The 16,630-nt window shown below is 40.6% G+C and overlaps 1 protein-coding gene across 1 annotated transcript; it reads right to left on the reverse strand.

The window, feature by feature from the left end:
- Positions 1 to 41: 41 nt before the first annotated feature.
- On the reverse strand, positions 42 to 9,728 carry HSPB3 (heat shock protein family B (small) member 3). Its single transcript, XM_043887840.1, has 2 exons — positions 8,936 to 9,728; positions 42 to 435 (listed from the first exon to the last, which is right to left on the reverse strand). Exon 1 carries the CDS (start codon positions 9,394 to 9,396, stop codon positions 8,947 to 8,949), a length of 450 nt encoding a protein of 149 aa, XP_043743775.1. The 5' UTR covers positions 9,397 to 9,728; the 3' UTR covers positions 42 to 435; positions 8,936 to 8,946.
- Between the last annotated feature and the right edge of the window lie 6,902 nt (positions 9,729 to 16,630).

Here is a 16,630-nt window from a genome sequence, read left to right on the forward strand (position 1 = left end):
GTCTTTTCCAATGAGTCAATTCTTCACATCAGGTGGCCAAAGTATTGGAATTTCAGCTTCAGCATCAGTCCTTCCAATGAATATTCAGGACTGATTTCCTTTAAGATTGACTGGTTGGATCTCCTTGCAATTTCCTCTTATGTTTTCCTATTTTTTGTTGTCTTTTTGCTCCTTGGACACAAGAGGCCTTTCTTGTGCCTGAGGAAGGATATATAGGTGGATACACCATTCAGAGTTACAAAGGGACACAAAAAGCATACTTAGCTTGGATTTGTAAGAAATATATAATAAAATGATTATTTACAGAGATGTGGGCAGGGCTGAGGGACCAAAAAAAATGTTGAGGCACTGTGATATTGGGATTTCTAGTAAGAAACATATATTCCATCTTGGACTCCATTTCTGTCAAAGAGCTTCTAAAATCCTTGGAGTTTCCTAAGTAGAGAGAGAGAAAAAAGACATTTTTTGTTATGTTAAGAGTGACCTTTGGAAAGCCCCTAGGTGACCTAAGGATGAGGGCTGGTTGTCAGAAGAGCCAATCATGTGGTTAGAGGCTTGGAAAACTTCAGTCCTCATCCTTGGGAGAGAAAAGGAACTAGAAACTGAATTCAATTACCTATGGCCAAGGATTTGATCAATCATGCCTATGTAATGAAACCTCCCTAAAAACTCAAAAGGAGGTGGTTCATAGAGTTTCCATGATGGCGGACAATTCGAGGAGAAAGGCCCCCAGAGAAAGTATGAAAACTCTTCCCACTTTCCCCGTATCTTGTCCTTTGCATCTCTTCCATCTGCCTCTTCCTGAGTTTATACTGTATATTACAATAAACTAGTAATCTACTAAGTATTAGTAAAATGTTTCTCTGAGTTCTCTGAGCCAGTCTAGCAAATTAGTCCAATACAAGAAAGGGGCTATTAAAACTGCCAATCTGTATAGCCAGTTGATTAGAAATACAGGTGATAAGCTGGGCTTGCAACTGATGTCTAAAGTTGGGGTTAGAGGAGCAATCTTGTCAGACTGAACCCTTAACCTGCAGGATCTAAGGGTAGATAGTGTCAGAATTGAGATGAATTTTAGCATACCCAGCTGGTATAACAGAATTCCTTGGTGATATGGGGAAAACCCCCATACATCAGAATTGATGCACATTTATAGGCACCCAGAGACCAGTAACAATGGGAAGTCATTACCCCCTTGATCCTAAAGGAACAGGGGAAAGACAACAGAACTATCAATGTGGGCTGGAGCCAGAGGAGAAAAGGCAGTCTCATCAGGGCTGCTGACAGAGGGAGGCAATCCCAGCCACAACCTGGAATCAAAACAGCAAGAGGCAAGGAATAAAATACTTCAATCTGCCTGTCTTTCTGCAGGCTGCTGTCTTATTGGTGCCTTCAGCTGGGTAAATTGAACTTGAAATCAGAGAGTAGTGCCCTGAGGGCACAGAACAGGGCACAGAAAGACAAGAGAAAAATAGAATAACCAGCACAGTGTTGGTTGGATACTTTTAGCATTTTTTGTTTTTTACATTTAGTACTTCTATTTTATTTTTACATTCAGTACTTCTAAAATTCATTTGTAATTTTTCTTTTGATTGTAGTGTATCATAGGAATGAGCTTTTTATTTAGCTTTTATAGATACCTATATAGTTATCTTAGGTACACATGCTGTATCATATTCCTATCCATTTTATCAACTGCCATTATCAAACTAAATTTTTACAGTGGGGTTCTTTTCAGTGTTTCCTATTCTGTTCCACTGATTCATTTATTCTTGTGCAATAACACAGTAGCATGACATTATTGTAGCATGACAGTATGTTTTAACGCTAGGTACAGCAGCTCCCAAGTGTTCTTAAGTTCTGATGAAAATTATTAGGAAAAAGTAGCTTTGAAAACTAGGGGGAAATGTCAAATATAAAAACCTTAGTTATTCAGCTATGTTTTGAAATGGATACTGCTATGTGATATGTGCAAGTTTTCATTCTTTACTATGGAATCTCAATATATATTACTAGATAATAGACGGAAGTTTTTGTTTCATTATATTCATTATTTTGGCATATTTTTTAAATTCCACATACACATGATAATATACAGTATTTTTCCTTCTCTGACTTATTTCACTAAGTACAATATTCACCATGTCCACGTATGTTGCATATTGCAAAATTTCATTCTTTTTTTTAATGGCTGATTGGTATTCCATTGTGTTCATATACTGCAACTTCTTTATCCTCTCATTTGTTGATTGACACTTAAGTGACTTCCATATCTTTGCTGTTGTAAATAACGCTGCTATGAACATTAGGGTGCATACATCTTTTCAAATTAGTGTTTTGTTTTGGTCAAATATATACCCAGGAGTGGAACTGCTGTATCATATGGTAATTCTATTTTAGTTTTTTTGAGGAACATCTGCTTTTCTACAGTAGCTGCGCAAATTTACATTCCCACCAACAGTGGACATATCCTCGCCAACATTTGTTACTTGTGGTCTTTTTGATGAGAGAGTCTCTGACAAGTGTGAGGTGACATCTCATTGTTTTGATTTGCATTTCCATGATATTAGCAATGTTAATTATCTTTTTATGTGCCTGTTGGTCATCTGTATGCCTTCTTTGGAAAAATATCTATTCAGGTCTTCTGCCCATTTTTAACTGGGTTGTTTGAGTTTGTTTTGTTTGTTTGTTTTTATGTTGAGTTGCATGAGCTGTTTACACATTTTGGATATTAACCCCTTAGTAGTTGTATCATTTGCAGATATTTTCTCCCATTCAATAGATTGTCTGTTCATTTTGTTGATGATTTCCTTTGCTGTGCAAAGCTTTTACATTTAATTAGGTCCCATTTGTTTATTTTTGCTTTTGTTTCCTTTGCCTTAGGAGATTATTCATATATATTCTCAAATAGAAAACATACACATATATTATTTTCAAGTATACATAGTGCATTTAAGAAAAATTACTACATACCAGGTCATAGAGAAAATCTCAACAAATTACAAAGAATGGTATTCTAGAAGCCATCTTATATTACCTCAATATATTTTTTGTATTTGTCCTTGAAGTTAGAAAACACTAATAAACAGGATTTTATAAATATATACATGCAAATATACATGCTCTTATATAGTAAACAATGCTGAGGAAACATAAAAGAAAATAGTTACTTAGAATAATTTATTTAGTTACTTAGAATTCTTCATTTTTCAAATTTAAAATTACTATTCTGTTATTTTGTGGAGAACATCTAGCCAACTCAATTGCTAAAACAGAGTTATTTTCAAATTATGTCTAAGCTATAAATCAGCATATTGAACCAACATTTTAATTCTTGTTTCCAGCTAATTATTTGAGAGCCTTTGAAGAGAGCAGAGGTTATTATTGAAAAGCAGATTTTTGTTTAGTTTTAGTTTAGTTGCTAAGTCATGTCTAACCCTTTGTGACCCCATGGACTGTAGCCCACCAGGCTCCTCCCCCAGGGGATTTCCCAGGCAAGAAAACCAGAGTTGGTTGCCATTTCCTTCTCCCGGGGCTCTTCCTGACCCAGGGATCAAACCTGCATCTCTTGCATTGACAACCAGATTCTTTGCCGCTCATCCACCAGGGAAACCAGTATTTTTGTTAAGCTTGTGTAAATGATTATTAGGTATTTTGGATCTTTTTTTTTTTAACCTGAAGTTGTTGTATTTTTTAAAAATCCTTCTTCAGATGTGCTAAGACCATTAATAGCAATTTCCAGATAATCACAAGTAGGTGAGAAATAAGGTAAGGGCAGTCAGTGGGATAAAAATCTCCATTGATTTTTGGACTTCCAAAATCTTGGAGAAGTTTAAGAGGACTTACACTGCAGATTAAAAATTAGATCAAAATATGAGGTGATCCAGTGATTAAGATACTATGCCTCCACTGCAGGGGGGATGGGTTCTATCCCTGGTTGGGGAACTAAGATCCTGCATGCCAAGTAGTAGGGTCAAAAAATACAAACAGAAAAAAAAAAAAAAAAATACAAACAGGCAAACAAAAACACCAAAAAAACAAATATATATAGATAGCAAATATACATATTATATAATATATATAAATTATAATATATATCATATGGAGATGTATGTCTTTTGGGATATATAATATACATTAATTAAATTAATTTATATATTATATAATTTATGTATTATACATGTTATATATATAAAATATCACCATATATATTATACATATATAATATATATAACATCACCACATATATATTATATATGGTAATGTTATAATAATATTGTATATAATATACAATAATATAATGACATATATAATACATAATAATATAATATTATATATAATACATAATATCATATATAAGGTCATGTTAAAGTTTATAATTTGAAGTCAGTGTAGATGCTATAAGACTGACTTGCCTGGTACCCTCTTCCTACAGCTCTGGGTCTGAGACTGCTGTGAATACAAACCCTGTGTACCTTCTGGCCTGCCTCCTTTTTTTGCCGCTGCCGCCTGCCTCCCAAGCCAGGCTGCTGCCACCTTTGCCAGAGCCTCTGCTAAGCTTCCTCAGGTGGCTGCTGTTCAGGCGGAAGCCCCGAATCTGCTCTTTTCTCCCTGACTGAGCTCTAACCAGGCTGCGTCATCCTTCTGCCCCCAGAATGGATGAAATGTCACCCTGTGAGGCATGGGTCTGACTTTCTGAGCAGTCACTAAGGGGCTGCATGATGCCACTCAGAGTTCAGGAGAGTCTACTCCCTGTGAGTTGGAACCTGACTGATGAGATATGGGAAATAGTAGGGAACAGGGCAATTTCCCTCTCCTTTATACCCTGTGGAGTGCTCTAAGATTCGATTTCCCCCCGAAGGTCTTCTGGAGACTTCCAGGTGCCTAGCTAACACCCCTGCCCAGAGGCTGCAGTCTCTTTATATGTGGCCACTCTTATATGGCCACAATGAAAGATATGGGCAATCTTTCATTGTGAAACAGCGGCCAGCATGGCAGCACATCACATCACTTTGTTTCTCGTATTTTCTTGCCTTTTTCTCCCTATTTCCTTACCTTCACCATTCTGGGCTTGCATGTGCCAAATTGTATTGCAACTTGAAGGCACCCAAATAGTGTCTCAGGCTCTATCTTTTCGTAGAAAAGATTTCCTAAAAGAGAGCTATAGCAACAGTTCTCACTTTAGTGGAGAGCTGGTGTTTTCCCCTGGCCCCTATGAGTCACTCTCCACTTTTCTCCACCTTGCTCTCTCCCCTGGGAGGTTGCTGAACTGTATCTAAAGGACACCCACACCCTCTGGCTACCAGATAGGTCCAGCCAATAGGATACCCCGGTAGGAGATTGGAGGGAGAAAGTATTTATTTTCCTGGTGCCTATGAGTCACCTTGGCTGACTGTGTCCCTCAAGATGAAAGTCAGAGCTGGAGTTCTTCTCTATCTGACCTTCTTTTTGATTTCTGAGACCTGCTTCCTCCTCTCCTTTGGACCTAGGGAACCTAAGAGCTCCACACTGCTACCCCCAGGGTAGGGAGCTGCCTTGTGGCTCATGTCCACCCTGCCCACTCCTCTGTAATTTATCTCTTTATAAATAAATTATTCTAATTTGAATTATTCCAATTTGACAGTGCCATCTGCTTCCTATTGGGATGAGTAATGAGAAGGAATGGTTAAATGATATTGTTGTTTATCTGTGTTGGAATTGTGTGTGACCATTACACATCACTTAATGTTCTCTAGCAAAAGAAAGCAATGCAGTATTTTTTTTTTTCCTAATCACTTAAGAAGTCAAGCAATCAGGGTTCTAGCAAAAACAAACAAACAAGACCAGTCAGAATTCCATCTCCTGTGTGGATGAAAATAATCAAAAAGTAATCTATAATAGGAACAGAAATTATGTAAAAGAAAATAAAAAGAGTTTTATTTGAGCCAAACTGAGGACTATCACCTGGAAGAGAGCCTCTCAGCTCTGAGAAACTGCTCCAGAGACACTTGATTGTCAACATAGTTTTATATCTTATCAGAACCAAGAACATTAAATAAGTCAGGCATATACTTCTCTAGTGGCTCAGACGGTAAAGAATCTGCCTGTAATGCAGGAGACTCAGTTTCAATCCCTGGGTTGATCTTTCCAGGGAAGATCCCCTGGAAAAGGGCGTGGCAACACACTCCAATATTTTTGCCTGGAGAATTCAATGGACAGAGGAGCCTGGCAGGCTACGGGCCATAGGTTTGTGGAGAGTCAGACACGACTAAAGCAACTTAGCATTGCTGCACGCATACTCCTTCAAGGTTTCAGAAAAACAGATTAGAGTTAGTGAGTCAGCACGGCCTTTGCACCGAGGAAGGGAGTCTTATGGAAGGAGGACCAGCACTGGCATCCCAGGAAGGGAATCATTTGCTCTTTATTTTTAACATAGACATTCCTTAGTGTGCCCTTTTCTTTAATAATGAAAGCAGGTGTAAAACAGGCTGTTTTAGTTAGCAGTTAAAATTCAAGTCAACTCATGTATTAGCCAGAATGACTTCCTCATACCTCAACATGTGAAATTTTCTTTTATCACCTGAAAGGGTCTTTAAAGGGAATCAATAGGGAATTGTGAAGTACCAGGAACAAGAAATGGCAGAAGACATCACCACCCCAAGTGTTGAAGGGGCATAAGGAAGAAAGAGCGTTGGAATACTGGTGCCTGATACGAGTCCACGTCTTGGAAAAGAAGCTGTCCCTGCAGACCTCCAGTCCTGCGGAATGCAGGTCCTGCCAGAGCCTCATCTGCAGCAGGCTGGCAGTAGAGAATGAAATGCCCTCCTCTTCCGCCCCTCCTGCCCACCGGCTTCCTCTCTCCAGCCCCTGGTCTGCAGTCACTGCCTCCTATTGGCTGAGCCCAGTTGGAAACTAGAATGAATGGCCCATCAGGGTGGGCCTGCTTGGGCTCTGAGTGGGGCTGAGTGGGGCAGATGATGGTCTGGGTTGCTGGGAGGTGAGGAGGGCAACAGAAATTAACCAATATGATCAGGATATCAAACCCTTTGCAAATATAACCCTAATTTTGAGAAAAGTGATACATGCATTTATGTATAAGAGAATTCTGAACTATAAATTTAAAGTAGCTATCTCATGTAGTAGAAGAATAATCAATGGTTTTTATTTTTTATAGTGCTTGGTATATCTCCCAAATTTTAAAAAAAAAAGTATTACTTTAAACTTTATCTTAGGAAAGATAATTGCTAATTGAATGATGTGTTTAATATTAACTTTTAAAGGAAACATTTCCTATCAGTGGCTCCTCATGCTAAGAACTTCACTTTCTGAAATTTCTCAGATCTCACCTAGAGTAAGATCAAGGCCAATGAGAGGATGTTTGTGTTTGTTTCTCAAAGCACTAGCTTGTTTTCACACTATCCTGCCCAGTAATAAAAAAGAATAATCTGACGTGGGACAAAGGGCATCCCAGTCCTAGTGACATTAGTAGATGTAATCCATTAATTACTATTAACTTTGTTATGTAGCAGAGTTGGTCTATGACATTCAATTTGTCAAAGAACCAAATTTGTGATCCTAGAGTTGAATGTACAATCACCAACTTCATATAAACATCTAGCTTCAAAATGCTTTCAATTTAGTTAGACTATAAACTAACATCTCTGTTTTCAAAACAACTTGTGTAGCTTCTGATTTATTTTTCTTTTGTTTCATGTCTCTCGCATCTGCATGTAAACTACAAATAAAGCACCATAGAGGAACTCAGGGGTATTATCAGCAGTCAGCAGCTACCCTGCTGTTTTCCATACCCAGATTCCTCTTCTATTCATAGCATTGTCCTCAGCCTCACATGGGGTCTGGGGTAAAGGCAGCTACTTTCCCCCACAGAAATACTTCACATGTAGAGAATGAGATAGCAAATCCTTGGGATGTCACAGACCAGCTGTTGAAGGCAATTGTTCCTAACCACCAATGTCTCAGCCGCTCCTTTGGGCCAAGGCAGCAGTTGGGGGAGATAGAAGCAGCCAATGTTCTGTATAAACTCAGACACCCATGTAAGCTCGGGCCTCAGAACTTCATTGCCTGCCAAGCTATTTAAAGCTAAGGATTATGCAGTGAGAACAGATGCAGTACATTTTGCCATCTTCTGAAATCTAACATTTTAAGTAACATTTAAAGAGCATAGTTTAAATTTTCTTGAATTCAGTCATTGTACTTTTCAAAGTGGTTTCCTAAACTTCATATTAATTTAAGTATGACTTAATACATCTTAATATTTCATAAATATCCACAGAACATACACTGTACTTTGAAAAACGTTGCAGCTAAGATTCAGCTTAGCTTTTTTTTTAAAATGAGGTACATATTTGGAACTTTTAAAAATCAGATTTATATCTGAAAATTCCAGTGTAAGTTTAAAACAGTAACAAATGTAGTGACTCATAAATATATTTCAGATCCAATTTTCCAGTACTATTTTTTAACCTTCAAATTCTATATTTACAAAGCTATGCTGTAATAAAATACACTGAAAAGAAAAGCTTATTAAGCAAAGGCGATCACAGCTCTTTTTAGCAATATAAAACACTTTCATAAAATGGATAAGAATTTCTTAAATTGGTGTGGCTCTTTTGCCATCAACTATTACAAATGCAAGCTTCCCTGGCATTGTTGAAGTAAGGAAGAAATAATTCTGAGTCGTTTCTGCTATCAGACTACAGTCTTCTAAACTGTCAATGTTTCAGGTGTTAAGAATAGCATTAACTTGAGCTGTAGGAACATATTTAACAAATTTCCTTTCGGAATAAAAATAAGAAAGACAACCTCAACATACCAGGAACTATGTCTGTATTTTTAATCTTCATAAAAATCATTTCAAACGTGGGTAATACACACATTGCCGTGATACCATGGTCTAAACTAGGATCTTCCTCTCGACGTATGAACAGACACTAACCCGACACGATGTCACTTGGTCCCAGCCGAATCCTTTACTTCCACCACTAGAATTCCATCATGACAGAGGATCGCCGACAAATCTTTGGTTTCAATGCCGTCGGGCAGTTTATACTGTCGGGTGAAGCTTCTGGAGATAAAACCGTGCTCATCCATTCTGGTTCCATGTTGAGCTTTTATCAGCAGCCAGCCCTCGAAGGTCTGAATGATGATATCTTCGGGGAGGAATTGGACCACGTCCAGCAGGACCTGGAAGCGGGACTCGCCTCTCTGGGGCGGCATCTCAGCGGCGTCCACTGGAGGAGCCTGGGCCGCCCTGGCCTTCCCCAGGTCCACCGTGGTTGGCCCGGGCAGTGCATATAAAGCGTGGTCCAGCCTGCAGTCTTCCAGACCTCGAGCTTCGAACTCCTGTTCGTACCGCACTGGAGTCTCGATGAGGTGCCTCAGTATGATTTTTGCCATAGTGGAGGCAAAGCCGGCCTCCAGCAGCGTCCTCCCGGGCCGATGTCCGCGTGGAGCTTCGCCGCTGCCGTCCGACTAGGTTATCAGGGGAGAGCTGCTCTTCACTTATAACCCCGGCGCAGACGCAACCCTTTAATTAGACCTGAATCACAGTGCCGCACGCTCGCTCTTGTCTTTTTGCTCCTGCTGACAATGAACGGCTATTTATAGGGTGTGTTTCGAAGTTGCTTTTAGCACACAGCCTGCTCGAGCTGCCGAGTCAAGGATTGCCCTTACATTCTCAGTTATCCTTGGCAAGTGTGTAGGCCTCGCTTACCCAGAGAGAAAAAGTCAGAAACAGTATTTGAGAAGTATCTGAGTGCTCTGTCTTTGTGAACTACAGTGATCTGAGGGATCAGAACAACCTAGAGATGAGCACTTATCTTGTATGAACTAAGTCTGCACTAATCCTAGTTTCCCGGCGCCAAGTCAGGGGGAGGTGACTTGAGCTTTAAATTGATTAGGAATCAATTACACACACACAGGCACATTAAAATCTCAAACATTCAACAAGCCCTCAGCCCTCTGTCCTATACATTTGCTTTCATTTCATCCTTTAATCTTCTATCCTTAAGTGACATCTGAGCCAGGCCATCTGGGTTTATTAAATTTGACTCATGAAAAATGAGATCAAATGACTGAGCCAGACAGTGATGTCCAACCTCAGATGGGGTTGGAAAGGCATAGAACAGAGAATCTTAGCAAGGAAAATAGAGCTCCAGTGCAAAGAAAAAGGTTAAAGCTTTTTAACTCTTTGATACTAAAGCCCAGAAAACTAAGGATTAATCTAGTTGCAGCTCTGCTGTTGAAATGGCAAAAATAAATAACATACTTCTTAACTGTAACCCTCTTAACATTAAACATATTGAAAAAGAATGAGGTAACTATCCACTGCTATGGCAAGAGCTTCAAGACATGTTAAGTACAAAAGGAAAGTCCAGAACAGCATATATGTGCTGTATTTGTCTTTTTTTTTTTTAAAGTAGGCGTTTGCTTGTGAAATAGAATCTGAAAGTTATGTCATGGGGAACAGAAGTTGCCTTCTGGGATTGGAGCAGAGTGATCAGAAGGCAGGGGCTAAAGGGAGACTTGCTTATCACTATAAACACATTTGTGCTTGTAACTTCTATAGTGTGTTTGTAATGAACATACACACAAGAGGGTTTAAAATATAGAAAACTTCCTCTCCATGGAGGTTAGTATTCTCTAGAATAGGTAGACTCCAGAATACCTTTCCTTAAAACACATGTCCATTTTCTTAGAATTAAAAATAAATCTAACTAGCTTTTAGTTTTAGTTTTTTATGGTAAAGAATCTTCCTGCAATGCCAGAGACCCAGGTTTGATCCCTGGGTTGGGAGGATCCTCTAGAGAAGGGAATGGCAACCTACTCCAGTATTCTTGCCTGGAGAATCCCATGGACAGAGGAGCCTGGAGGGCTACAGGTCAATTTTTTAAAAATTAAAAATTAGAAAACAGAAGGGAACAATTTCCTTTAGCTCTTTTATAATATCCTAAAACTCTGAGTGGATATTTTGGTATATAGCTTAAAATATGCCTTAATTATGTTTTTCACACACAGCTTTTTTGACTTGCATTTTACAGGTTGATGACCCTCAATGGAAAAATGTACTCTTTGAAATATTAATGTCCATTGGCTCATAAAATATTGGAGAGGTGTTTTCATTGATGCTGCTCTGAGTGGTAAGTCAAAAACAGAACTCACTACCAGTGGTAGGAAATGTATAAGGTACCAAGGATTTGGCTTTAAATTGCTGGAAAGAGTCATAGCAAAATTGAGAAGAAAGCATATAGATTTTCTATATATCCCCTGCCCCGACACATACATAGTATCCCCCATTGTCAACATCCCCACCAGAGGGTACATTTGTTACAATCAGTGAACCTACATTAATACATAATTTACATTAGTGTTTACATCACTCTTTGTGTTGCACATTCTATGAATTTGCCCAGAGGTTGAAGGAAAGTTATGACCAACCTAGATAGCATATTAAAAAGCAGAGACATTACTTTGCCAACAAAGGTCCATCTAGTCAAGGCTATGGTTTTCCCAGTGGTCATGTATGGATGTGAGAGTTGGACTGTGAAGAAAGCTGAGCACCGAAGAATTGATGCTTTTGAACTGTGGTTTTGGAGAAGACTCTTGAGAGTCCCTTGGACTGCAAGGAGATCTAACCAGTCCATCCTAAAGGGGATCAGTCCTGGGTGTTCATTGGAAGGACTGATGCTGAAGCTGAAACTCCAGTACTTTGGCCACCTCATGCGAAGGGTTGACTCATTGGAAAAGACCCTGATGCTGGGAGGGATTGGGGGCAGGAGGAGAAGGGGACGGCAGAGGATGAGATGGCTGGATGGCATCACCAACTCATGGATATGAGTTTGAGTAAACTCCGGGAGTTGGTGATGGACAGGGAGGCCTGGCATGCTGCGATTCATGGGGTCACAAAGAGTTGGACACGACTGAGCAACTGAACTAAACATAATCACGTGTATCCACCAAAATAGTGTTATACAGAGTTGTTTCACTGCCCTAAAAATCCTTTGTGCTCCATCTGCTCACCTCCCCTCCTCCCAAGCTTTGCTCTGAAAAACTGCTGTAAAAAACAAGCCTGTTTATTTGCTGTGCTGGGTCTTCACTGCCGCACTCCAGCTTTCTCTAGTTGTGGTGCGTGAGGGCTGCTCTTCGTTGCAGTGCTAGGGCTTCTCTCAGAGGTGGCTTCTCTTTTGTGGAGCATGGGCTCTAGAGTGCAGGCTCAGTAGTTGTGGCACATGGCCTCATTGCCCGGGATCAAACCCATGTCCCCCTGCATTGGCAGGTGGATTCCCAACCACAGGACCACCGGGGAAGTCCAAAAAAAAAAAAAAAAAGGAATGTCTATTTAAAAAACTAAAAGTTCTCTAAAAAATAAATACCTTTTAGAAAGGTGCTGGTAGGGTTGACAGAGAAAAATATATCCAATTAGTCTTATGGTTTTCTTGCCTTTAAGGATCTCAAAAATAGGTGAGGAGGACTAGATATGAGTGATGTTTCCATGTTGCTTGTATGATTGAGTTGCTGAGGTTTAAAGGGAGTATTCACATTTCTGGCGCAAACACCCAAGACTTCTACTTCTGCTATTTCCCCCAAACGGCCCTTTGACCCTAATCCTGCGCCTTCTATCCTCCTCTAGGCTTCTGTTCAACCACTTACCTCTTTCTTGATGTTCTCTAGTCTCTCACTGTCCACAGGCTCCTCTCCATCAGCGTAAAGTCAGTTGTACCCCACCTTTTTAAACCAAAACAAGACCTACTAGCCCTTATGTCACCCGCTAGCTAATTATTCCCCTCCCAGCCCAGTTCCTTGAATTTTTAGCCTGTGTTCAATGATCACTCTTTGTGCTACTGCAAAATAACTCTGCCCTGGATTGATATCAAAGTCAGCCTTGTTGCCAAATCTATACTTTAACCTTATCTTCCTTAACCTCTTGAGCATTTGACATAAGCCTCTCATCAGGAAAGAATGTGAACTATTTTTGTCCTAGCCCTGTCAAGAGGACAAGTAGAGTTTTCTCTTATCCTATTCCATGCATTCTCAGTGGACGTGATATCACCCTCAAGGGGGCAAAAATTGGTTCTTATGGAGCAAATCAATCAAACAAAAAATCCATGTTATCTAAAGATTATACCAAATCTTAGCTCTAAGGAATGGATTATGGTCTTCCAAAAGGCCCAGGTACATAAACAGACATAAAGAATATCTGTGGAATTAAAATTTCATGGGGGAGAGGGAGGAGAAATCAGGTGGACAATGTCTTAAAGACTCCTGGGTGTGGAAGGCTGGAGCAATAATAAAGGAAAAATTGAGGATACAGTCCTAGTCGTCTTCATGCTCATCCAGAACCCAATGGCATCAGGGGCTCTTTGGGGGAATTTCAGTACCAACAAGGCTTAGGGTCTGAGAAGGTTCCCTAGAAAGAGTAATCTCATGGCCTGAACAAGAAGATGATAGAGTGGGACAAAAGGAGCTTTGGGAATTCAAGTGTTCCTGGCAACAGAATGACATGTTCCAGGGCCTGGAACCAGAAGCAAATTCTGTAATTGGAAGACAAAGGACACAGTGTGACCACAATGCAGGCCACAGAGTAAGAAGTGGGAGAAATGAGGCTGGAGAGGTGGGGAGCAGGGACCAGATCAGAAGAGACTTGTATGTCATTTTTGTTTTCAAGTATCTACCAGTTGCTCTAAGGGTGATTATCAGAATTCTTGTTTTATAGTAAACACTAATCTTTTTCTTCATAGTCAAAAGGCCCACTGAGGATTTTTTTTCCAAATTAAGGTTTAAATTCTATTCTGAAATATAGGAGTTAACTTCACAAAGACCCAAATCAGTACCTTTTTCACTTTTCTGACTATACCCACAATAAGAAACATATCATCACCAGTGAACACACATATACACATGTGTGTGCATGCTCAGTCATGTCCAACTCTTTGTGACCTCCTGGACTATAGCTCGCCAGGCTCCTCTGTCCTTGCGATTCTCCAGGAAAGAACACTTGAGTAGGTTGCCATTTCCTCCTCCAGGGGATATCTTCCTGACCCAGGGATCAAACCCACATCTCCTGAAGCTCCTGCATTAGCAGGCAGATTCTGTACCACTGAGCTACCTGGGAAGCCCACATATACCCATACTGGGTACAAAACATTTAGCTTTACTACATATAATGCACTCTGATGGTCTCTGTTTGATTCCATTTAGCTTAACAGTGAGCCTTCAGTTCAGTTCAGTTCAGTTGCTCAGTCGCGTCCGACTCTTTGCAACCCCATGAATCGCAGCGCGCCAGGCCTCCCTGTCCATCACCAACTCCCGGAGTTTACTCAGACTCATGTCCATCGAGACGGTGATGCCATCCAGCCATCTCATCCTCTGTCATCCCCTTCTCCTCCTGCCCCCAATCCCTCTCAGCATCAGGGTCTTTTCCAATGAGTCAACTCTTTGCATGAGGTAGCCAAAGTACTGGAGTTTCAGCTTCAGCATCAGTCCTTCCAATGAACACCCAGGACTGATCTCCTTTAGGATGGACTGGTTGGATCTCTTTGCAGTCCAAGGGACTCTCAAGAGTCTTCTCCAAAACCACAGTTCAAAAGCATCAATTCTTCGGTGCTCAGCTTTCTTCACAGTTCAACTCTCACATCCATACATGACCACTGGAAAAACCATAGCCTTGACTAGATGGATCTTTGCTGGCAAAGTAATGTCTCTGCTTTTTAATATGCTATCTAGGTTGGTCATAACTTTCCTTCCAAGGAGTAAGCGTCTTTTAATTTCATGGCTGCAATCACCATCTGTAGTGATTTTGGAGCCAAAGAAAATAAAGTCTGACACTGTTTCCACTGTTTCCCCATCTATTTCCCATAACGTGATGGGACCAGATGGCATGATCTTAGTTTTCTGAATGTTGAGCTTTAAGCCAACTTTTTCACTCTCCTCTTCCACTTTCATCAAGAGGCTTTTTAGTTCCCCTTCATTTTTGGCCATAAGGGTGGTGTCATCTGCATGTCTGAAGTTATTGATATTTCTCCCGGCAATCTTGATTCCAGCTTGTGCTCCTTCCAGCCCAGCGTTTCTCATGATGTACTCTGCATATAAGTTAAACAAGCAGGGTGACAGTATACAGCCTTGGTGTACTCCTTTTCCTGTTTGGAACCAGTCTGTTGTTCCATGTCCAGTTCTAACTGTTGCTTCCTGACCTGCATACAGGGTTCTCGAGAGGCAGGTCAGGTGGTCTGGTATTCCCATCTCTTTCAGAATTTTCCACAGTTTATTGTAATCCCCACAGTCAAAGGCTTTGGCATAGTCTATAAAGCAGAAATAGATGTTTTTCTGGAACTCTCTTGCTTTTTCGATGATCCAGCGGGTGTTGGCAATTTGATCTCTGGTTCCTCTGCCTTTTCTAAAACCAGCTTGAACATCTGGAAGTTCATGGTTCACGTATTGCTGAAGCCTGGCTTGGAGAATTTTGAGCATTACTTTACTAGCATGTGAGCCTTGCAACTCACTAATTGATTTTACAGCCACAGTTTGGAAAGCACTTAGTTAACTTTTTATATTATTAAGCAAAGTAGCTCATCATCCTTGTAGGGTGAATTATCCCTCTGTAGGGAGACTGTGATGGGCTCCACTGGTTTTTCTTCTGTGGCTGCAGAGAGATGTTGAGTGGGTAAGGAAGCAAGAGATGTAGCCAGACGGCATGGCTTGTGTCAAGTGCTGAAAGGTTAAGAACGATAAGGATGGAAGCTCAGACTTAGCAGTGAGGGTGTCTTTGATTCATGAGGGAGAGTCAGAGGCAAAATTGGGCAAAGGTTGAATTGCAGTTGTTTGGGGAGTGCATATTGCAATTTCAAGGAGTTGGGTTGGGATGAGATGGGACACATTCACTAGAGGCTGACATAAAGTCTGGAAGGCTTGTTTTGTTTTAATAAGATTTTCTTAAGAAAAGTGACCATTAGTCTGATGAAAAGGAGAGAACTGATTAGCAAGGGGCCCTGATGGACCACGGTTGATGGAGTTTGAGACCTGAAGGGCCAATATCCTAAATATTCCTTTTAAACAAAGTAATTTTCTTATGCCATTCTCAAATCATGAGTAAGGTTTTTGTTCAGTGTTTCAGCCTGGTGTCAGATAGGCTTTGAGAGAATTAAGGCAGAGATTGTACCAGGCTTTGGGGAAACCAGTGCAAAGGGCCTCTGCTATCCAAGGAAGCAGTAATGAGACAGAAGCGGATGATATCAGCAGTCTGGAAAGAGATAAAAGTGACAACCAAGTTAGAACATAGACACATGCCTGAAGGAACCCTAAAAATAAGTGAATGATAATTTGATTGCACCTTGCTGCAATCTTAGAGGCTGGAGTCAGCTCTGGAAAGTTGGCCTTATGGCCATGAAGGAATTTACATTTTAGATAGAAGCCGTAATAAGCATGGATACATTTTAACAGGGTTTGAAAGGACGGATCAGGAGTGAGCCCCTGACTGTGTTCACTCTGCCTTCCCTGAGTGCCTCCTGTTGGGTTTACCAAGGCGCCCACACTGAGGCTTGACCCTGCTTCTTCTCCCAGGCCCATTATAACCAACAACTCGTCAACAGCCTCAGCTTGCTACCACAGGAACTCACATCAAATCTGACCTTCTCAG

The sequence above is a fragment of the Cervus elaphus genome, chromosome 25 (genome assembly GCF_910594005.1).
Source record: "Cervus elaphus chromosome 25, mCerEla1.1, whole genome shotgun sequence".
Lineage (NCBI taxonomy): Eukaryota > Metazoa > Chordata > Mammalia > Artiodactyla > Cervidae > Cervus > Cervus elaphus.

Coding starts and splice junctions, on each gene's coding strand:
- HSPB3 (XM_043887840.1), bottom strand. CDS start 9,396: ATGGCAAAAATCATACTGAGGCACCTCATCGAGACTCCAGTGCGGTAC.